General features: G+C 36.2%; 1 protein-coding gene across 3 annotated transcripts in view; it reads right to left on the bottom strand.

Moving 5' to 3' along the window:
* LOC145968155 (GAS2-like protein pickled eggs) overlaps positions 1-24593 on the bottom strand; it is a 60635-nt gene extending 36042 nt beyond the window's left edge. Inside the window, exons 1-3 of one of the 3 annotated variants that reach the window (XM_083093441.1) lie at positions 24128-24593; positions 13332-13521; positions 1442-1939 (exon numbers count right to left, since the gene is read on the bottom strand). In XM_083093441.1, the coding sequence (XP_082949567.1) occupies positions 1442-1939; positions 13332-13502 (669 nt within the window). In that variant the 5' untranslated portion in view covers positions 13503-13521; positions 24128-24593. Of the gene's footprint in view, positions 1-1441; positions 1940-13331; positions 13522-13822; positions 14721-24127 lie in introns of those variants that run through there. The other 2 variants (XM_083093440.1, XM_083093442.1) reach the window with 2 other exon arrangements.
* Positions 24594-24925: the final 332 nt, after the last annotated feature.

The raw sequence follows: 24925 nt of genomic DNA, 5'->3' as shown, positions 1-24925 counted from the left end.
ATAATAAGTTAAATAATAATAATAAATAATAATTTAAATATTTAAATTATACGAGCAATAAATAAATGCAATGAGTATATAATAAATTTAAATATTATTAAATATTACATAAATTTAATATCTTCAAATATTTGTTATATTACTTCTCAAGCCAAATAAATATTGAAACTGTTTGCAAAGATGAAGGCCAAAGCTTCCCCAACTTCCTCCGCAGGAGACCTTCCTTAGTTCTATCATTGCTCTATCGTATCGTCTAGCACGGAAATGTAAGCAAGATATGAAATGTCGCCACGAGCCCGAGAAATATAGAGAATATTACATTTACATCATCGAAGAAGGGGGAAGTGTCAGCCGATGCGTCGCATTCTCCGCCAGCGGCAGTACAATTAATGGCGCGGCGGAGAAATTATCGCGACGCCGAGCCGTCAGCGCGATTCGCGCGCACGACGGGACATTTAACGCCGCATGCGCCGCGTGATCGTTACCCGTTAATTTATAATAATCGGTCGATAATAAAATGCCGGATAGGTCACACACGCCGCATGCCGTGGGAGCGGTCGGTCCTTTCCCTGTCAAAGATGCGTACATGCGCGCGAAGAGAAAAACGGAGTAACAGCTGTGACGCTTTACGATCTGAGGTGATTTAAAAATCGTTGACTTATTTTTAATCCGGAATTTTAAAAATCTTTATTTTATCATCGCGCGATCTTTGTAATTATTACTTGAATTATGAATTTATGCGAAAATTCGAAATGTGACAAGTATTATTAAAATTGAAATTAATCAGTATCAAAATTACAAACTGATTATAAAGTTTATTGTGCAATTTTATTAATTATTGCAGAAACTATTCGTCTTCTAATTATCTTTCACGATATCGTGGTTGTAGAGTTAGTATCGATCTTGCGGTATCCGATAAGTAAAACTATCGACAGTTCATTAGATTTAAGTATCTCACACATCCGTTCTCCTATTCTCGATCGCGCGATATTCTCGGCATATAAGTTGAGATCGCCATAAATACGCCCGGATGTGCACCGAAGGGTGCGAGTTATTTTCATAGCCGCGGCACGTTTACGATCGCTGTTGGCGATGATACGCGACAAAACGTGCCATTGGAATACGTTCGAAGCCGTCGAGATTTAATCGTCGAGCTTCATCGCAAAATCGGCGCCGCGAATCGCCGCGAATCGCTGAGAAAGCTACCGAGAAATGATCGAGAAGCATCGCAAAGCGATTGTTATAAAACCGTGCCTTGACAAGAATCCAATTCAGAAAAATTGATATTGACTCTGTCTTAAAAATTTTTTTAAAAATTTTGTTTTTTTTTCAACGAGTCAACTTTTGCATCGCGTTTACTTTTCTTCAGCGACGAAAAGAGCATCCTTTCTCGCGAGAGAGCTAACTTAAGCAACACAAGATCGTATACATTTTCACTTACCAACTCGTGGAGGGTCTTGAGATCGTTCGTGACGATCTGCGGCTGCGGTCCGTATATGAGACACGGCTCTTCCTCGTACTCGTCGTCGCTCTCCTCGTTGTCGGCGCCATTCGCCGCCTTGTTCTCGGCGGCGATCTCCCGATCGATCTGCCTCTCCATCTGCACCAGCAACGGCGCCAACATCCCGAACTTGGCGCCGCGACGCGCCACCTCCAGCAGGCATAATATCACGTGTCGCTCGTTCTTACGCATTATCAGGTCCTCGGTCTCGAAGAGCAGGCACTCGATGATGCCGAGACTGTTGCGGCACCAGTCGATGAAGTTTGAGACGTTGTCGCGGGCGAAGAAGGTGCCGGCTTTGGCGTTGGGCAGGTAGGGCACGTCACCTACCTGGCTCATCGGCAGCGCCAGGGAGGTTATCGAACGTGTCATCGGCATTTTGCGGGCCTGACGTCGGGCCACGTAGTCGCCCGCATATTTCCGCACGTTGTTCGCATGCTGAAAGTAGAAAAAGAAATCACTCCGGTCAGTGCATCATCTCCAGCGCAGAAGCAGAAGTATAATTTACCGCCGCGAATGGTCGGAGCCAGTAAAGGGAAAGCAAATCGCACTTTTGCCAATTTCAGTAATCTCTAAGAGAGAGATGTATAATTATAAAAAAATGTTCTTTGATTTTTATAAACTTCGCGGAACGGACTTTCCAAGCTTTATTTTTAATCGCACAAATATTTCATTCGGTATCGTAATTTGCGGCGTTTTGTGAATTACGATTTATAATAATAGCGATTTAAATGTATATCGTGTAGCCTACGTGTGCATCAATGTTTCATGACGCTTATGACAAACGTCGATACTTTATATCCAATGCTTAGAGAGAATGCATGTGTGCGTTATATGCAATATTTCATTTCACGCCATTGAACAGCTTTCCCACACACACACACCGTCTCCTTTTACATCGTCGTGCACACACATACACGTTATTCAGATACGAGACTCGACGCGGCATCAAAATCCTGGATTTACCGCGAGTAGTTGAAATGACAGATGGCATCTGATGACTGTCATCCCTCCAGAAAAAACGTTTTAATGCAATATCACGTTATTGATTTAGATGAGTGTATTGTTTAAGAGAGATTCGAGATGCGTACACCCTTGTGGGGAGCATTTGGCAGCTCAAAAGCGATGATAGATAATAAAACATTCAGTCTAGTCGTGTAGTTTACAATGTGAATTAAATGAGAACAATTTTCTTTGTAATTTCTACGAAAATTTGAGAAATCGCAGTTTGAATAATATTATAAATTTTATTATGATTATTAATATGATTAATTTACTATGATTGATATGACTTGATATCACTAAATTTTACTATGATTAATAATTTACTCTATTATTAATTATTTTTTGACCTAGAAAATATTTAAGATCCATTAACATTAAAATGAAAAAAGGTACTGTAGATAGAAGAAAGAAACTGCAAAAACTACCCCTTCGTTTATCATACAATTTCTTTCGTCCATTTGACTATCATCATTCATCAAGATACATATATCAGTTGCGGTAATACTATTTCATCCCTTCAATCCCTTTCTGTTTGTTCATCGCTCGTTTTTCGCCGAACATCTGCTCAAACGACTGCACTAGCCTAACTGGGTGCTCGTTTTAATGATGGTTCGTTGAACCTATATACTGCTCAAACAGAGTTGACGAGACGAGATGACTCGTTAGGAGGATATTTGGGTTAACGTTGGAAAAAGAAGCTGCCACGCAGTATGACCCGGAACAGTCGGCCCGTTAGAAAGTCGCCGATGTTTAAATAAAATCGTATTTCGTCTGAGCAAACATCGCGCCGTATGTGCAACGTTTGCTCGCGTGCGACGCATCGAATTTCGATGTCACGTATAAAGAGAGTCGGAGCATCTTGCTAATAATAGCTCTTATTCTTTACCCACAGTTTCATTGACGGAAATTTTATAAGAAAATTAAGAATTTAAAAAAGCCTCATTATTAACCAATCTCATCCTTGTAAGATACTTATGTAATATCTACAGAAATTTTTACAGGAATCTTGTATTTTCCATGATGCTTAAATTTTTCTTTCTTTATTTCCTGAGAAATATGAGTCATTAAGAATAAATCAGAGTCAATAATACGAGAAAAACCCCAGGAATTTATACAAAAGTTTGCTCTTCTGCTCTAGCCGATTAATTGCGTCATAAAATCCTCAAGTTGTTGAACGGCGGCTTTTCTAATCTTTACGCATTCTTAACGCAGGCTCGATTTCGAGCCTGCGTTTCTACGAGAAACTTCTTCGGTTCAACAGGACGAATGATGCACGGCTTTTTAAGGGGGGATGCCGACAAAATATATATCTCGTCTACACATGGGTGCCATAAGGCTGCGGAGCTGTTTACGCGCACCCCGACGCACACTCGTAAAAATCATATCTAACGACATCCGGTTATCTCGTCGGCCTGTTTCAATATCTCCCGAGGGATAATACGAGAGATTAGACGAGTCTGCCAACAGGCAGTTACAACTAAACGCGAGCGACGATTCAACGATCGGAGCGTTTTGTCGAGGACTCTTAAAACTGGTGGAAAGAAGTCTCTTTTCATCGAAAAATAAAAGAAAAAAATAGAAATAGGCACGAATTAGAAGACAGAAATGATCAGTGTTTTTCTTTTCCAATGTTACTTATGTTCAAAAAATAAGATAAGTTGTCACTAATTTCATTTATCTTTGATTACTTGTGTAATGACGAGTCAAGAATCTGACAAGAAAATTAATGAAAAATATTGATACTGATATAAAAATTAAGAAGCATCTTGATTTTTTAAATATGATAATTCTATTCAGTTTCTTTCGCACAAATACTGGAAAATAATTTTTATCAGTAATCGTCTCATTAAGACGTTATTTATTTCCTGCCCATCAATATTGGCAATACTTTTTGATTAAATTGGAGCGTATAAATCAGGCCACGATCTCCCGATGATGCGTTGAGCATCACTGCGTGCGAGAGGAAGAGTCACGCTTATAAAAGACGAGAAGCGGCGCATATGGTAATATGGTCGGCAGATGAAGCGAAGGCAGGATGTCATATTACGTGACCCCTGATTCCCCTCTCTATCGTCGCCGCTGCTTGCCACTACGAACGAATGTGCCTAATGAAAATGGCCATTGCACATTCTACGTTTATAAATTGGAGCGTTTGCGAGACGTTTCATTGGGCTCGAGGGGGAAAAAAAGCTTAATGCGTACGAGTTGAGCGTAATGCTGGCGCGATATGGAAGAAAACCAATGAGACGTAACCAACGAGAGAGATCAAGTAATCATTACTCATAACCGTGTAACTTAATTTAGTTTCTGGGGGCGGGCTTACATGATAAACCATTGCTGAAATTTATGACTATTTGCGATGCTGGCCACTGGAGCAAACGAACGCGCATTATTGAAAGCACGCGAACACGCATGGCGAGATTTAATCTAATTAAGATAAAATCTGTCCGTTTAAATAAATGACATTGATTAACTATTGATTAGTAAAATAACGATTTTATGGATTCATTTTCCTATACCATCGTGTGCTATAGAAAATAACACGATTCGCTGTTAATGATCTTGCCAAAGGGATTACGCATCGCACGCAACTGACACATATGCGTTTTACAAGGCAATGTAATTCAAATTCCCACAATTCATCAAGCAGCAAAGTTAATTATTAGACTTTCTAATGTGTCATTCTTACAGCTGTGGAGAAATTCTTTGCTCGGCAGAAGCGCGAAGAGATTCCCCGCTAGGATTATTCGCGATCCTGTCGTTCTTGTCTCCGCTAGAGGTTAATAAACCTCGACCGCGCGTTTGTGCTCCTAACAGTAAGACCTCGGCCGACACAAAAGCGTCGTGAATCACGGCGTGTTCTACGCGCGCGTTGTATGATACCTTCCAAAGCGTCGCACGCGCGAACAAGTATGTAAAATCGTGCGAACGTGCTTGCAGTATCTTTATGTAGTCACAGTCAATGACACGTCACAAGGTGCTTCCCAGGAAATGATTCCCATGTCATCGTTAAGACGCGCAAAAGCGAACTGACGTTAAACGTTCCACGTAATGAATATTTATAGTTTTAAGTAAAAGAAATATAAAGTGTCAATAAAAATAGAATTTATATAAATAATCTGTTAAATGGTTTGTAAACATTAAAATTATATTAAAATATTTTGATTTAAGAAAATAATATTATTATGTCAAATAATAAATAATAATAATTATTTATTATTATATTATTATAATATTATTATTATTTATTATTATAATATAATTATAATAATGAATAATAATAATATAATTATATCGAATTCTAATTATCTCATATATTTTATGATTTCGAAAAAAACATAATGATGATGCGATTCAATGAAGGTATTCGCAAACAGTAGATCTATCAGGAAAAGCCTATCGGCATTCACTACAAGAGAAGGAATATCTTTCATAATTGTCCTGAATTGCTTAATAGACACTTAACGTCGATTAACAGATGATCGATAGCGAGGGAGAATATCTACAACTATTATCTCAATGAGTTATTATCCTGTTATCATCATCTATGCCGTAATTTGTCTAACAGCTATTCCAAAGGTCTTTAAATGAGAGTCGATCTCGCTTTAACATGATTATTTTGTATCTTGCTTTAAGAATTTTATCGAATTCTAATTATCTCATATGATTTCGAAAAAAACATTAATCGTATAATTATATGCTATTTGCACGGAATATTCTCCATCACGTTATTTCATCGACCTATTTTATAGTGATATTTTGTTCCTAGAAAACAGGCGTCCCGCCGCCTATGAGACCACCTATATTATAAAAAGGTACAATGAACCTTTCGAGACACCGCCGGTTACGTCAATGGACGTCGACATTGGCATTAAAATGCGTCAGGACTATAAAGGCGATCCCCGGAGTAAGGTCCTAGACCGCCCGTCGCGTCTTGTGGTCGTCGACATCGCGTCGCGTCGTGGCGCCTGCTCGATTTTTCTCCGTCTATTTTCGTCCGTTGTTTTTAAAACACACACCCCTTGCATCGCAAGTTCGGAAGCACTGGCGCGCGGGGGTCACGGCATATATATTTAGATAGAAGACGATGAAAAGGGCCACCCCCGTGCACTCCGATTCCGAGAAATTATGAGAAAAGCGGCTGCTGCATTCTCTGTCCCTGAGACAAAAGGAACCATCGGTTTGTAGTTTCCGTTGCTCGCGCTCGAATGCATCGGTGAAGTCTATCTGCGCAAAATGGAAAGATTTCCATATTTCAAAGGTGGTTCATTTTAAGAAATATTAAAGGCCTCGTTTTAATTAACTCTTAAATTCGCAGATCTTCATTCTCTTCATAATTTACGTTAATTTATCGATTTTTGCGAAAAGCGTCTCAACAATTTTTTAATATTATTTACACATTTTTATATTATTATTTACACATTTTTTATTTTATATTATTATTAACTAAATTATATATCTTTTTATTTTTTTTTAAATCGATATTTACGAATAATAATTTTGAGATCAAAGTATTTTCGATTGTAAACTAATATAGACTTGTGTGAATAGTCCTTCGTGCTACCATCATTTCCGAACGCACGCAAGCTAGATAAAGGAATAGGAACTCTCAACAGAAATGCTAATGGAAGGTAGCAGGAAACACTCTTGACCTCGCATACATAATGTGTTTCCTTGGTGTAAAATACGCAGAAACGGATATAGCGACTTCATTTTTACAATCATTTTTATAATCGACCTTCCAAAAAGGATAATCAACCGGCAAGGACACACCTGTGGCTATTTTCATATCTGCATATCTTATATGATTCGTATAGACATTCACCTTTAAAATATCAACCATGTAAAAATAGATTTTAATTTAAGGCAAATTGATATTTCTCTGTTTCGTTCTATTTCTCCTGCGATTAATAATTTTATTAAATATAGTCACTTTCTCTAAAAATAAAAATGTTAGACTAATCATAAAAAAAATAATTAATTTAAATGTTGACAGTCTTTATAATTATAAGTTAATGAAAATTACGAGTTTATTTAGTAGAAATGGAATGAAGGCAGAGATCCGAGTCCATCCTTTTACGCTTTTCTACATTTCGCGACGTCATAGAACGGTACTAGTCATCATGCCATTTACGATAATTCAATAGCGGCATCAGGTTTCATCAGCTTTCCACTCGATTTCAATTAACTTAAGAAATTTCAAGGCTGCCGACCTTGATTCCATTTTCTTCTAATTACTTTCATATTTATGTTACGATTTATGCGTTTGTATTTTCTTCCATCATTTCGATAAATAACTTGACAAACTTGAATGTTCTTCAATTTTATGTATCGTTAAAATAATATAAAAAGAATCTTCCTAAATTAATTATTATATTATATATATAAATTGTTATTTCTTTCATACTAGTGAAATTTCTTATTCGTTTAATTTTGGCGCACTCTAAACTATTTGTTAGTATAATTAAGAACTTTTTTATTATGATACAAAGTTATTTCTGGAAGTGCACAATTTAACTGTTAAAATTAAATCAAAACATATCATCAAGATTACAAGGATTCAAATTATCCATCATGAGATACGAAACTTATCTTTATCCAACAGAAAGGATTAAATCGATCATGCGTGATCGATCGCACGTATGACACAAAATTGTCGATCGGATTTGCATTTATCATAACGTGACCGATAATGTCAATTTATTTGAAGGAAATTGTCGATCCCATTCGCGCTTTAAGGTAACTGATAGATTCATCGATAAACTCCCTTAACGAGCGACTCGTTGCCGAGAGATAAGTCGCTCTGCCACGCGTGTCAGAAAAGTCGATGGACAATCGTGTTGTCGGGAAAGCCGGGTCGTAACTCTTCCATTAATTGGCTCATTAATGCAACCAATTTCCTCGGATCAGCCTCGATCGCGCGCAATCTCGACTTAGCGCATTTGGCCGCATTTAAACACATTATTTCAAAATCGTGCTATTGTTTCTTACAAGAATATTGTGTACACTCGCGATGTGGCTTTCGCGATGAAAAAGACAATTATAGAATACAAATATAAAAACGATTGTTCATTAAAATCAGTATAACTTTTTGTAACAAGCTTTAAACAGTGCGTTTTTCATATAAAGTCAACAATGCACATCCAAACATTTCAGTCTTATTTAATATTTATATAAAATATAAAATATATAAAATTATATAAAATAATAAATTATATAAAATATATACGAAGATAACATTTTTATTTAGGAAAAAAATTTTATTATTTTAAATTATAGGTAGTCCTAATAAATATTTACTTTTTTACAATATTGCTTGTTCAAATGAGTCTTAAACTGTCTCGTTTTAAATTAAGGCTTTAAGGTCCGCAAGAGGCAACATAAATTCTAATTCCGAACGAGAGAGAAGCGAGAGAGAAAAAGCACATAACGACAATTGCGGTTAATTAATGGCGCATGTCGCAAATTCGCCTGGAATTCCACGATATAATCCAGAATTCGCAATATAAGAACCGCTCTTCTATTTATATAAAGATATCTCTATAGGATTAACATCGAAATGTCGATTGGCGCGAAGCAACATCGACTCGACGTCCTTGCGAGGAGAAAATTGCGAAATCCTTTCTGGAAACTTTTGCACCGTAAATAACTACTTTTCAAAAGTAACGACTGTACTAAATTTTTTTAGGCATATAAAAATCTCAAAATTAACTCTATCTAAATCTAAAAAATTAATTAAAAATCTTTAAATTACTTCTCGTATAAAATATGTAAATGAAAGAGTAAAATAAAATATTTTAAAAAAATCAATAAGACAGCAATTAAATTATTTTTACTGAATGACTAACATAATTGAAGGGTTAATACTTCTGGATCGATATTATGCAAGGTGGCACCGTGCTCGAAGATAGTTTCAGCCGACTTCTATATAAGGTCTACCATCGAGAGGCGCCCGGTATTTGTCATTTCCGACAGGAAAGGCCACGCGCCGTCGCTCTTGGCTTCTTTCGGGATATCGTGATTAATATGGAGTGCCTGTCAACCTTTAACTGCATGACAAGTGCTATTCTCCAATGTTTTAAAAAATGTTTTTCACGAAGCTACTTTAATATCAAAAGTCTTTTGCGCGTCACAAAGTTCACGATTTAATAGATTTACGGATGATTGAGTGAAGGATATTTTTTAATTTATTTTAAAATTAAATTATTATTATTATGAATTAATCACTAGCAAAAATCAATGGCTGGAATGTAAATAATTGATGATAAATATGCATTATTTTTTACGACGATCAATTTTCGATTCAAAAAGTCAAGATTTCTCGGAAGCTAAATTTATATTAATTTACAGTCTTCACATCTACTAAAATTTTAATTTTAAATCCACTATAAACTTTATAGTATTATATTTTTCTTCAAAACTGTTGCTATTTGAATATTATAAATAACTCATTATTATAAATATATAAAGATCATGTTTTTCTCTTTTCGATCATATACGAAGATATATTAAATGTTATGTAACACTAGTTTCAATCGGAGAAAAATCAATTCGAGTTTTTATTTAACTATAAATTCGTGAAAATAATACTAGAGTGAAAAAGTTATTGAAAGATTATTCAAAGAAAATGCATATAAAGTTCCAAATATAATTAAATATTCCTCCTATCGCTACATTTCATTAGGCTGTCATGCATATTGCATGCAGACGCCTGCGCACCTCCCTTACCGTGTATAAAAGGAGTAAAAAAAATTACAGTCTGTAAAAGCCACCGCAAACTATAGAAAAAGGAAAGAAACAGAAAAGAGCTCCCAGAAGTGCCAGTATCGAGAGCACCGAGGTTCCTTATCGCTTCTCGTTGCGTACCTTATTATGCTCTCTGCTTGGCCACTCGTCACGGCTCGTAAAGTCGATATATGCAAAAGCACTGCTACCTCGCCCTCCCTCTGTTTCTCAACCCAATCTACCACCCTTGCTACAGGTAAGAAATTCCAGCACTTCACCTCGAGATTTGCCGTAATCCTTAAACCGGATTCAGACTAAAGTGCATTGCGCTTCGTTTTACAATTCGAACGTATCTAATGCTGAATATTGAGGCTCATATATATCCTCTTGTATGTCATAGATGTCCTCTTTTTAATCTCACCTAATTGTGATGTTTCAATTAAGCTTAAAATATACATCATATTCGATATGACCTGCGTTTCTATTTAATTTTTTTCGTTTTTTTATTCTTCGTACTTTTTATTTCTCTCGTATTTGTATGTATAATTCAAATTAAAAAGAACTTTTTACTACAGCTATGTTAAATTATGAAATTATTAAGCAAGATATATTGATCTTTTTCTGTGGAATATTTCAAAGTAAATTACTTCTTTTCTGTATATCATTGTTCTCGCGTTTAACAACTATTCTTCGCTATTATAAATTGATTAAATATGAAATGAAAACTTTATTTTTATTATCCTGCATTAGTAAAAACATGTATAACTCACAATCTCTGCATGTGTCCTAGATTTTTAACGAAAAAAACTTCGTGATACAAGATTCAAAGCTGTTAATTAATTCAAAATTCGAAAAGAATATCTGAAGCATCAATTTTATCGAATCCAAATGAATGATGTGAATAAACGAAAGAAATTAGTATTCATTTCGTAAAAATATTTATGCGCAGGACATATTTTAATATCACAATTAATTGCTAAGTGCAAAATCAGGAGTGTTGATACAAGTTTTGCAAAGATTCGCGCAATGTCACGACACGATCGTGGTCTGAATCCGGCTTTAAGGTGCATACTCGATGCTCCGCGAGCCGGTGACTTTCTCCGAGTTGGCACATAGGGAACGCACGCACCGCGATTTTATCGTCCTCTCCTGCCTACTCTAAATATTTCTCTGGCATGAATTTATAACGACGACGTTGCTAATAACGAGCGCGGTACTCCGACATTTATACGATCGGATACTCGTCGCGAATCCGGTGGGCATTATGAGCGCACGGTGCGCTCGATGGGGCCCGTGGCGATGAATGGAGCTCGTTTCGGTGCCCGGCTCGAGCAACTGCGTTGGATCGTCGTCGTAGATCAGTGAAAGTCCCGGACCGTTCCACGATCGCGATCGATCGCACGGTATCGTTCCGGGAAATATTACGTCCGGCGTCACGTTGTAAAATACAATCTAAGGTAAAAATCTAAGATATCAGGTATCATAGAAGACCATGTTATTGAGCAGCATATTTTAATTAACGAATCAGTAATAATAATGCATCCGTTTTGGCAATTCATTTTTTTTACTGTTTTGTTTCTCCGGTAATAACTGCTTGATGATATTCATCGTTCTATCGCCGTGACATTTATCTCGGTTCGTATACAAAATGCACGAACCTTGCGCTCGTTATTTCCACGCGACTGTGGCCTGACATGAGAGCGTCACGATTGCCGACCGCATTAATCGAGTAATTAAAGCATTATTCATTGTGTCCCGCATTTTTTTTAACGCCCTAATTTGCCGTGCCCTTAATGACTTGTTAAAATTGCTTTAATAATGCCTGAGCTAATAAGCTGAGACCGTGTACACCGTCGACAGTCGATCGGTCACGCTACAAGTGACTACTCTATCCGCTGCTGCAGGCGAGTAGTCGTGTGGGAGATACATATTGTATACACGTGTTTTTTCCTTTTTGTTTTCAACATCAAATCCATAAAAGCCCCCCAGTGATTTTAACATACAAGTTTTATGTCGCTTATCGACCAAAAAAATATGCACATGCTGTCACAAACATATGATTTCAATTTCGCTTAAGCTGACATCTGTTTAGTCATCATGCATCTGGCAGGAATAATGTTATCATAAATACATCGAAAAAGAAAACAAATATGAATACATTTTGCGAATCAAGTGTGTGTGAATTTCACTATCGAATTATCACTAAAATACTGATATTAAATTTTATTCTTTTAATTATTGCTGAATAATTAACTGGAAATTGATATCAAGTTTCTTAGATCGTTGGAATTAATATCAGAGAAGATGTTATTAATTTATGCTCGAATTTTCACAGACGCATTAACAGAATAATAGTGATAACGACATATTTTAATAAAAATGTAGATTAAAAGAGCTCTTTTAACAGGCTACTCTTTGCTCTCCCTATTGCGCATTAAGCTCGATCGTAATTCATACCACGCAGGACGAAGAGCTTCCGCTGGACGTCACACACATCCTTCTTCCTCCTCGTCACGATGCACACGTGCACTTTTGATGCGTTTTAGCGCGTGTCGCGTGGGTTCGTGAAAATGAATGGGGAAAAAATTTCGACGGGAAATCGAATTTTAAATTTGTCTAGCATCATTCAAACTATTTCCATATTTTTAACGTATACTCAAATTTCGTGCTATACTATTAACATTAAGTAATGTCTGTTTCATTTAATGTTTAATATATTTTTAATATATATATAAAATATTTTTGAGTACAAGAAAATACTTGCAAGTTATGTATCGTTTCGAATAACAATTTGTTATAAAATGTACGAAAAAATTATATTCTGAAAGTTTTATTACTTTTGTATATGTAATCATACTTTCACGATACTGTGTATAGGCGGATGTTTACCAAGCGGCGAGAAAATAAACGCGGAAAGAGCGGAGAACGTGACAATCGTGTTCTAGAATTGAGGCCAATGGGTATCTCGATCGGAGAATTTTTCGACGATGATAGCCGCGCGATAAGGATCGCCTCGTTATGACTGTACGAGCGCTTAACCGCACGGATAATCGTGCTTCCGCGATAGTTATAGCTTAGGCAAATCATTCGTGACACTTACTTTGCATAGAGCGACGCCGGTGTCCAGCCTGTCCATAAAATTGTCCAGATTGATCCTGAGTTCTGGATATAGGGCGTTCAGCCATTCAGCCAGGTCCTCCTTCATCGCTATCAGGTACTCTTCCGAGGACTTGAACGGCCTGTACGATCTACCTTCCAGTAACACCGACATGGTTTCAACTATTCGAAAACTGAAAGCAGAGAGATATTACGTTATATTAAAAGTTTGATAAAATTATATATTAGATTTAAAAGAAAATTAAATTTAAAACTGATACTTTTGTTTTTTCTTTGATTTCACACTTTTATATTTAAATAAATAAAAATTTGAAAATTTTTCCACACTATATTATTAATTTTATTTTGTCTATTTTTTTAAATTTAAATATCATGTAATAAATTAAGTTATTTTTTATTATATTGACACATTATTTCATATTAATCACAAATTTAAATTTTCTACTTAATTAATATTTTACACTTTCGATTTACCAGGAATTTCGCATCTTATACAATAGTTTTCCGCTTCTGCTTGTCTAGAGCATTCAGAGAGAACTAACATAACTGAAGAAACTTCAGTCCTACTGTGACAAGGGAGAAAACTTCTCCCACTCTTTGAAAATCTCGAAGGACTAGGGTTATTCATAGCTAGAAAGTGGGGAACCTCATTGAGTACAATTCGTAGAAATTTTTTAAATCTTTGAATGCTTATTTACTGGCTTCCCTTTACTGCATCTTTAATCAATTGCATAAAGAATAGTCTTCTCTCTATATACATTTATTATTCTCTATTTTCTTTCAAGTTTTTCTTTTTTTCTTTTTAGTGTTTTTTTTCTTTTTAGTGTCTCCGTTCAATACTTGACCATATATGTATTACATGGAATGCAATACAGAGAATGTAATATAGGACAGTTAAAGAAGACAAATTATCTTGCGTCCTAGTTTACGATAGATATGCAATTAAATTCCCATGATTCTTCACAAACCTTGAAATATCGCGGAAAAAAATCACGATCAACGTTATTTATCGTCCCGATGAAAGCTACATTCGTTATGCCCAGGAATTGCAATGCGCCGCTAACGGAATCCCGATTCGTTTTCTCACGCGATATTTCTACGTCCAGATACCGTTGCGTATGCAAATCCGCGGGCATTATTTTGCGATGCAAGAGGCAGATTATAAACATCCGATGAATAAAAAAACGCGAAACCAGACAATAGCCACTCCGAGTGTCGTTGTTGACAATAACGCGGTCAGCCCCGCGATATTTTCCCCATAACTTGTCATTCACAACCACCCTGTACGTATATGATACATATCAATATATGTCTATTACAGTTGCATTTCACACAACATTTTTTATACGTGATAGAATCTCGATTATACGATTTGAATTAGTCAAATATGAATAAATTTTACCTTAAACTCAATTGCATATTTAATTGTCGGATCACATTTTCTTTTTTATTTATTTTCTACATATTTTTTTCTTTAATAAATAGAGTTATTGTTATGTTAGCTGCATTTTTCAACTTACTGTTCCTTTATGTTTTTGTATTTCTTAATTTTCTTTCAATTTTTCTTCCCTACTTTCTCTTTTACGACAGATTTATTTCTTTTTTTGAATACATGAACGCTTTACTGTCTTGTCTATTGAGTCATTGAATCTCTATTTCGTTTCAGGCGGTGACGCACATAAATCTCCATCAGCAGCATTGTATACAACTCATCGAGTAATGCACAGGTTAATAGTATCGAGAGCCAAGTCGCAAGTGAAATCATTGTAAGACATTGCTTTGATATACTTTGAATAGCATCGAGTCACACAATGACATTTAGCGCGCTTGACTTTCATTGAATGAAAATCTCAGTGTGACGTTACGAATAAATCTGCACCGCGCCCTCAAATTGAGGAGCAAAAACTTGAATAAATATCGGATAATTACACATCTACATTGTCGGATTTGAAAGAAAATTTGAGATAATTAAAAATAATTGTTAGCGAATAGAATCTAGTCTTATATTTCTTTAAAAATCTTCAACAATTATAATATTTTATTATTTGAAAACAAACTTGAAAAAAATAATATACTCATTTTTTTCCTTCTAACAATTCTGAGATCGTTGGCCGGTGTGCAAAAAATTAAATGCTCTTTCCCACTCTCTAAATATTTATTTTCTAACCGTCTGCATGTGTTGACCAGAGAAAATAATCGTGGGAAATGATCCACACATGCGTCGCCAGCATAATATCTAACAGCCATAAAACGCTCCATTCATAGGACCCCATGAAGCTTCATTTCAGTGTGGTCTGAGCCCCTCTAATTCGACGAACCTTCATCAAGGGTTGACCGAAGCTGGTTTGAAAATCATGGTTCAATAATACACAAACACGTTACACGAAATTTAACTTATAATTAGCAAATAATTTTAATTCGAAATTTAATTTAAATTTAGAAACTGAAATATATGACAATGGCTAATCAACTTTCAAAGAGAATATTGGCTTCAACTACTCGAAAAAAATATTTGAAAAGAGATTTGATGATTTCGGACCCTATAATTTATTAATTAATAGCACATATATCCAAAGAACGATGAAAAAGAGAGATTAGAATAAAAAAGAAATCGAAAGAGATCAGACGAAAAAGGAATCAATGCATAAAAAGGAAGTGGATCGTAAATATATGAGATTAAAGATTCGTGCGCCGACAGCGACGATCACGGATTATGATATAAAAGGTTGCAAAATGTCATCGTATCACGTTTCTCACGAGACGACGCGACGCAGGCGTCTCGCTCCATATCGTTGGCGCCTATTTGCCGCATCGGAAATGCACTGTCTGAAAATGCTAAAGTTTAAATCGATAGATTGAATGAATAGAACGATTCGCGGGAACGGCTTATTTGGAGCAAATAGTTCTCGATAATATAGCGTCCTATCGATTCTCCTTCGACGAACGTCGAAGCGACGAGCGTGAAAATAATTTACGATACAATTATCTTGTATCTAAAGAATACTATGTTCCGAATATAGGCTATAAGCTTGATAAAATATATACGAATTATACGATATAGTCATATTTAATTTAATAATTTTAATGAAACGCAAATGATAAATTTAGTTAAAACACACTATTCTGACTTTAGACGTTAAGATGTAAATATTATAAAATTATGTTATTTTAAATTAAAAAAGAAATAGAAAAAAGTGATATTGTTCAACGATATACACGGTGAATAAAAGACGAGGGTACGTTTGTCAGCGGTTGATGGCTAATTTACGGGCTAACTTACAACCTTTATCGTTACCCGCGAAGCCGAAGGTCGCTAAATCACAGCGGGGTTGCGAGCATGTAAAACATCGTTACACTCCGCTGGAGTTGTATCCGTGGGTTTTATAAATGTCAGCGCAGCGCGAAGGAATCTATTAGAGATTCGCGCGGAGATGCAACTGTGAAATTCAATCCTTAAACACGTGCGCTTTTTTTTGTAGTCGTAAGTGAAAGATGCATTCGGAAATTTATAGTGTTCTTCTTTATTTCACGCAAAGTGGATTTAACGGGATTTTATGTATTTCTTGTTTCGTGCGATTTTGTAATAAATAATTGATAATTCTAGTGTTGAATGCCAATTATCGATGTTTAATCTTATCAACATAAGAGTATTTCATAATTTATGGCATAGCTAATTTTATGATTATATCATTCCATATAATTATTTTTTTTGTAAATATGAAATTTTGTTACGTGACGAATAAAATTCTATAGAATCCGTATTTAAAATCCTATGACTCATTATTTTAAAATCGAAATTTTACCGAAATTTATGAAAAATATAAAAAGATTATAAGATATTAATAGAGAAATATTATATATAATATAATACGTTTTCGGAGTGTATTATGAAAATTATTAAGATAGAAAAATTCAGGTATAATGAAAATATAATAAAAATAATTTATATAATAAAAATAATCATATAATAAAAATCATATAATAAAAATAATTATTTTTCAGATTAATATTACTTGAGACTTCAAGTTTCTGCAAAAGCATAATCGCGTTTCCGACGTACGCAGCTTTTCATGACACTGCGTGCGAATGCTATGATGCACCGTTATGTCACGTGTGGCGTATCTTTAAAGTACGCTCACGTAGGTAAACTTACGAATGCGCTTTCATAGGGAACGAAGCGTGCGCGCGATATCCATAGGGCAACCAACTCTTAATATTCCGTCCCTTTCGTGTCGCTCAATGGAATAATAAAGAGCCGACTCAAGAGCTCGCGGACCCCTTTCTTGAGATATCAGTGCGAATAGCAAAGTCGCGCATTCGAAGGAAAATACATGCGTGATATCGTGCGATGATTTTCAAGAAATTCAGTTGCTACTCGCAATAAGTCACACGAAGTGAATTAAATCTTTCAAATATCTTCTTGCACTGATATCGTAACAAAGCGGTAACAAATACGGTAGAGCGGATGAACGGGATTAAAGATAAGCGCTGAACCGGATTAAATGAAAAAATTTATTTAAAGTCCTTACAAAAGTCTCGGCGACATACTTTATTATCTTTACGAGTCGTCCTGACTTATAGACGCGCACACACGCGTGCATAATTCTGATCCCTACGACTTACTTAACCGACTCTCCCGATCGCCAGGAAGCAGTTACTCTTACGTCCTATTAGTATAATTTCTCTGGGGCGCGCGCGAGTTTACTTTAATCCGATTCATCCTCCCCTCGGTCTCATTCATCGCCGGTTACGATAAATGTTACGCACATCGTCATGCAGTTATGTAAACAGGAATAATGTGTAATATGATAGAAACGATAATGTTTCAAAGATCCGCATATTCTTATTGCGCAAAAATAATATTTCTTTATACGTATATATGTACTTACATCAAGATCCTATTTTAAGTGAAGTTCTTTACGAATAATTATGAACACAATTTTCAGTGTTCTTTTCTTTTTACTTTATGTCCTCGCAATCTTATCATATCTTTTATAATTTCGTAATTTATAAATACACCGATATACATATTCAAGTATACGTATACGTATATGAGGGTTGCTCGATGCCGCTGGCCGCAATTTAATCGCGCACGTTAAAGTAATGTTACGTTATGCACGATCAATGCGACGACAACATTCTTGCACCGGACCAAAGATAGCACCGATACATTATTATTAAAGGAAAACAAGATCGCGATAAATTAAAAGTCTCGCTGCGTCGTAATTATGGCGATGGTCGATGTGATAATTTTGCGAAAGGTAAATATAGAAAACAAATCCGCTCGGGACATATAATGCTCGTTTCATACAAACGCAATGAGGCGCGCCACGCAATTAATGGTCATTTGCTCTTTTACAGCCCATTAAGTATCAACTATGTCTTTTTTTTCGTCGCAAGAGTCGTCCCACAACAGGATTCCGCATAATTATTCACGACTCGTTAGAGGATCACAAGAGGTATCACAATTTCATTTTCGATAAATGTATTTAATAACAGAAGCATCTATAAAAATAATGCAGAAAAGTGCTCTATAAAAAAGTTGCAAAAAATATACATATGTATATCCAATAATATATTCAATATAATTATGATAAGGAGAAAGAGAGACATACGATTTGCATCTATTAATTTCGACAGACTTGGCGAATTTATTTTTGTAATTAAAAATAAATACATCAATACTTTATAAAAATATTTTCCTGCGAAAAGTATTATAAATTATCTGCTCGTGTATTACATAAGATATGCAGAAGAGAATTTTCGCAATAACGTGCAACGACTTTTGCATGAGCGCTCTCAATCTCGTCATATAAAATATAATATCTTCTCTTAGAACATTTGTCGTAGCATAACTATAACACTCTACTTTTACTGCATCGTAACTGCAAACATTCAACAATTATCCAAGTGCTATTTCACTATACCGAGAAGAAATTTTCAGTGGAGAAGGCGTAATGATCACATCGTGAGGTAGAAGAGAGATTAAGATATTATCAGCGAGATATCAAGAATCCACTCACGTTATAAGAACGAGAACGTTTCTTTGTCCTCGTTTTAAAAATTCTTATTAATATATATATAACGATGTTTAAAAATAAAAATATAATCTTGTATACAAAACACATCGGTTCATAGTGGCATCCATCTTCAAAATAAACACAACCAATTAATATACTCGATCTCATTTACATATATGTATATCTCATCTAAAGTTTCCTCCAGAACATTATATTTAAATTTCTGTCGCGACAGATTTTTCTAAAATTAATTTCTGTAATAATTTTTTAGATTTTACTTAAAAAATTGTTTATTCATAATTATATATATCGCAAAAAATCGTCAAAAAATAACTGAGAGATACATACTGCAGTTTGCACGTTCAACGCACAATATGACAATTATCCTAATGGACACAAAATATATCCGGGAAACCGGATGCGTAAGCCGGCGCGCGCGCGCGCACGAGCGCACGCATCGAGTTATTACGAGACGCATAATTGCGCGCGCGCGCGCGCGCAGATAACCGGGCCGATAAACGATCCGGAGCGCGGAACGTCGGCGTGTCGTAACGCCTAACGATTTCATTCATTTCGCGCTCAGCGAAATGAACCTGTTCCCGACGACGACGACGACGACGACGACGAGCCCGATCGGCCCGCGATTACGCCCGCGCGAATGCAAATCCGTGTCGCGCATGGTCGCCCATGGACCGCGACGAGAAACGCGATATCTCGACTACGCGGTCCGATAGTGTCCGGAACACACCGACTCCGAAGTCGTTCATCATTACGCGCCGGTCCGTAAAGTTCCCTTCGAGCGCGCCGAGATTGATCACCTACCGCCTTGACTGGACTTATTGCCCTCTTCCCCCCCACCTTTCGTCTCTACTCCTTTCGCGGTGGGCAAAATTTTCATATCGCGTGCGAGTACTCGAAGCCGAGAATATCGCGAAAAAAAATACTGCGTCAACTCCACAGATAAAAATCGATAGAGAAACGTCAACTCTACAGATTCAACGTGATACGAGATTGGTAAATGAGAGAAACTTGGAAAATTTGGTCGAAATCGGTAAAACCGTACGCTCCTGACGTTATAATTTCTCCTCCCGGGGCAATTCGTGTATGTATCTAACAAAACTAGCGGCATAGTTAATTCCCCTTCGCAAAAATTACATGCTTGTTGATTGCTCTAAGGATCATGCTGTCATCGGGATATCAGAATATACGTACGCGCTGAAATCCAACTTAATCCGATGCGCGAGAACGAACGCATCTCGACAGCGTATATAGCTCGCGATACGCGCAACTGATTTTCTGGCGATGCGATGACAGCCGTTCATTAATCGCGACGTTTGCAATGTTGCAATCATTGCCGGTCGGCGTCGAGAACGAATGAGAGACCGAGATTTAACGAGAGAACTGTTTCGACCATATTATCGCCGTGTTAAACCTTTAACAAATCGCATAAGGGCCGCGTATTTCTTCACGAGATAAATCCTTCTCTCTCTCTCTCTATTTCCAGCACTGATTTGTTGCATTTAACATAACGATCATGTACATTATCGCGAATTTACGGTTCGTGTATCTTTGTGCATATACGTAGTGATATTTGAGATAAAGTCGGCTATCTGTTAATTATTTTCTAAATATGTCAGTCAGTTATTAAACTCTGTTGTTTTTATATAACACTTATTATTTTGTCGTTTTTATACATTTATTTTAATAAACCCTGCATTATATATTTTATGTAATATATAATTTTTATTTATAATAGAGGAAATACATATATATAATTATTTTATTAAACATTGTGAAGAAAATTTTATTTTGTAATTTCTTATTATACGTAGATGACGAATCGATGAAAAATGTCTACCTAATCATAAAAAATTAATAATAATAATTTCGTTACATTTTTAATACTTGTTATTACCAAAATAAAATTGTTACCCATTATTTTCTTCACTGGATTTGTTTGCTTTGTGCAAAGCAAAGTGCAATGAAAGATCGCTCAGAAAATATTTATTCGCAAACTTCTTTTTCGCGTGCCTCGCATTCCTCGGTCGCAAAATACTTTGCTTTAACGGACGAGTGATAAGTTGCATATCCAGTCGCTGCATAAAGTGCATTTGCTCCGCGCTGCGCCGAGGCAAGTAGCGAGCGCGCGGCTGTTTGCTGCCCCTCTCGGAAGAAAATCTTATGAATGAGCGGGTTCCCCATTCACTTTTAAGCGGAGAGCAGCCGTAACGAGCAGCACGCTATTCTCAAGACTCGATGCACGCAGCGAATCCTCGCGTAAACGCGTGTGTTGGCGCAACAGAGTTCATCTATGATCGAGCAATAGAATAGCAATAGTAATGCAAATAATGTTTGTCGATCGCATCATTTCCTATGCGATGTGCTAGTACGTTAAAAGTCATTTGTCGTATTTACATTACCACGGAATAATAATAACGCGAGAATAATTGATTCAATTTATTAAAATATTATAATGTAAAAATTTTTATAAAAGTATCAAATATAAAAAAAAATACTCCGATTTTTTCCAGTCATCCGGTTGTAAAAGAAGTCTCTTATTAAAACTAGATCATTATTCTTCATTAAAACTGCTTTCAAATGTATTATGCAATTTTTTCTTACGCAAATATGTCCTATAAAAATGCTCTTAAGAATGCATATAGAATGTAATATTTCGCGTATGCAAAATCGATAAAGATCGAAGGAAGGTTCAATGTCATTCAATAGAATAGTCACGATATGCAAGCATCGTCATGCCTGCCGTTTATTATGCATCATGCCTACGTTTATTACTTATTATCGAGAAAGCGAAAGAGAAAGAAGGAAAGAGAGGAAGAGAGAGAAAGATGTATCTCGTTGCGCGGCACTGACTATCTCACGCGACAAAACGCTTTGTCTCCGTCCACTTATCTCGATCATCTTCGCTCTGAGGATGTACTCGCGCCTCCGACGAATAATTGCATTAGCAATTCAATCGCCGCGAAATTATCGCGCCATTACGCGAATCATTCTGTGGGCGAATATTACTTATCGATCGCAAACTAATCCGCGTATCATCCATGTAATTGAAGATTCTTCAAATTTTCGATCTTCATTTTCTGCTTTCCCTTCCGATGTATTTACAATTTAATATATCATTAATATATAATCGGAATGTGTATAACACACGAGACGACGAGTATTAATTTTCTCATTAGTTCCTTTGAAAATATTGACATTATAATCATTAAATTTGAGAAGTCACGAATGTAATTATTCGCTCTACTTCCTTTCTGTAGTACACAATGTGAGATTACCTAACGTGTAAAGAAAGTCACACAATGTATGATTTAATTGCATTAACGACTTCTAATTAGTTACTACGGTGCAATATTTCCTTACAATTGCTAGAACAATGCAGCTTTCTATGTAAAAAATGATTTTAATTAGAAATTAAATATAAATGAAATGTGAAAAATATATTGGAGATGGGGATGATATAACACAAATATTAATTAATTATTGTTAATCATATGTACTATTTTTTGCGAATAATTAATTATATTATCGTAACAACTCGTAATTAATGTGATTAAATGATTACGAAGCAGAACTTCCTTATGATCGAACAATGAAACTTTCTCTAAAAACACTACTCTAACGGATGATTAAGTAGCCAGAATAGGAAGGCATATAATGGCATAAAATTATATAAAATAATCTTTTAATTAATTATTGTCCATTATGGTTCTAGCAAGATTATTACTGTATTCTGCATAGTATCATAAGATGCATTATTATTTAAATACATCCTAATACGATATACATGCGCGATAAGATTAATAATATTAATATACTTGATCTTGCGGTAATTTTGTATTCAACTTTTTAGAAATTTATTTTGTTGTTTATTATTTGGAATCATTTTGTTCGCTTGATTACCGTCTGCAATATCCATTTCAAGTTAAAGTCTAACATTAATATCGCGTGCCATGATTCCTTATCAATGTCGCTGCATAAGCCAACTTGCCAATGAATCATCTGTGCTATGCAACAGATGTAATGTAGTTATTTATGTTTCTTTACATTGAAGATAATTTAGATGCTCCATTTCTAATTTCAATGGAATAATTTCCTAATTAAAGGGTGCATCATAAAAAATTCGTAGAAAATTGTGTATTGTAACAGGAAATTCCACAGTTATCAGATGATACTTATAATCGTCATTTTTACGATAATTCTGAGATAATTTTATTCGAAGAAACGTGACGATAAGAAGAAAGAACCCAAAAATGTCAAAGTTTGTATATTACACGAGTCCCATAGATTTACTTAATAAATATTCAAAAATTTAAAGATCGAGGGAATCAAAAATTTTTTTCTAAAATATTCTGGAAAATTTAAATTTCTCTTTAAGATAAAAATTTATAAATGACATAAAAAAATTTCACGAGAGATAATTTTCTTGTGTTGTTAATATTTAATATTATCTGCTTGCAGTCGTTATCTATTCGAGATAAAAGACATTATGCTCCTTGCTAAAATGATCTTTCATCGCGTAAAAAAGAGCAATTCAAAGTAATCACGTCAATCACAAATGCATCTGCTAATTAATTCAAATCGTTCGCCTTCAAAGGCAATCGAAATGACGTATCTCGATTTCCTTTGATCCGCGGAACGAATCAATCATTTAATACCTCTTCGATCGCGCGTTCGCAATAAGCGTCGCCAAACCGCAGCCAACTTCAGATACCTGACCAAGTGCATACATAATACTTACGTTTGATACTTCGCGAATCCAGGGAGATCCTTCCTTGCCGAGTCACCAACACCGGATCACCACAATCGCGGAGAATCCCGCGAGGATCCCGATCTCGTTTCACGATAGCGCGATGAATCTTTCACTCATCGAGCGGAAAATCGAACGTTCGGTCGGATTTCCCGGCGACATGCACGCGATTAGGCGCGCTCGCGCCGCGAACAACCGCGGTTGTCAAGAGACGGCAAGTCGTCGAGGAGCGTCGAGGGGCGATTTTGCAGGCAGACGGGGACGAGAATTGTGTTTGTCCTTCTTATCTCCTGTCGAGAGCGTTTCGGAATCGTTGCGTCGCGTCGCGTCGTCTCGTTGCTCGTCGTCAAACGGTTCAAAGCGCAATGCCGTACGATACGTCTCGCGGGGTCCTGCGCGCGCACCCCATACTCACGCTGCCGCGTCTCGAGCATAGACTGAGGCGCCTAGAGACAGGCCGCCCGTATAAATGCGCCGCAACGCGAACGGCCCGAGAGCCACCGCGGGCGGAAAGGAGAGGGAAGGGAGCGAATTGATTCGCGGCAGCATCACGAGGGGTCGCTTGAGATCGGAGAATGATAGCGAGACGCACGCGCGACGACTGTAAACATAAACACTGTCAAAACTCTGATGTCCTGTGTAAGGAAGTGGAAAATGTTCCCTCCTTTTCGACGAGATTTCTTATTCCTGTTGTAATTATTTTTATGATCATTTGTATCTGATAATTTTTAAAAGAGATGTCGTTCAATAATAGATATCCTAATTTTTGGAGATGTATATATCTTCCAG

This window comes from Camponotus vicinus, unplaced genomic scaffold, assembly GCF_025532165.1.
Source record: "Camponotus vicinus isolate PSW18456_S1 unplaced genomic scaffold, iyCamVici1.0 SCAF_3, whole genome shotgun sequence".
Classification (NCBI taxonomy): Eukaryota; Metazoa; Arthropoda; class Insecta; order Hymenoptera; family Formicidae; genus Camponotus; species Camponotus vicinus.
The sequence above is the reverse complement of the archived record's forward strand: the minus strand, read 5'-3'. Positions and strand labels throughout refer to the sequence as shown.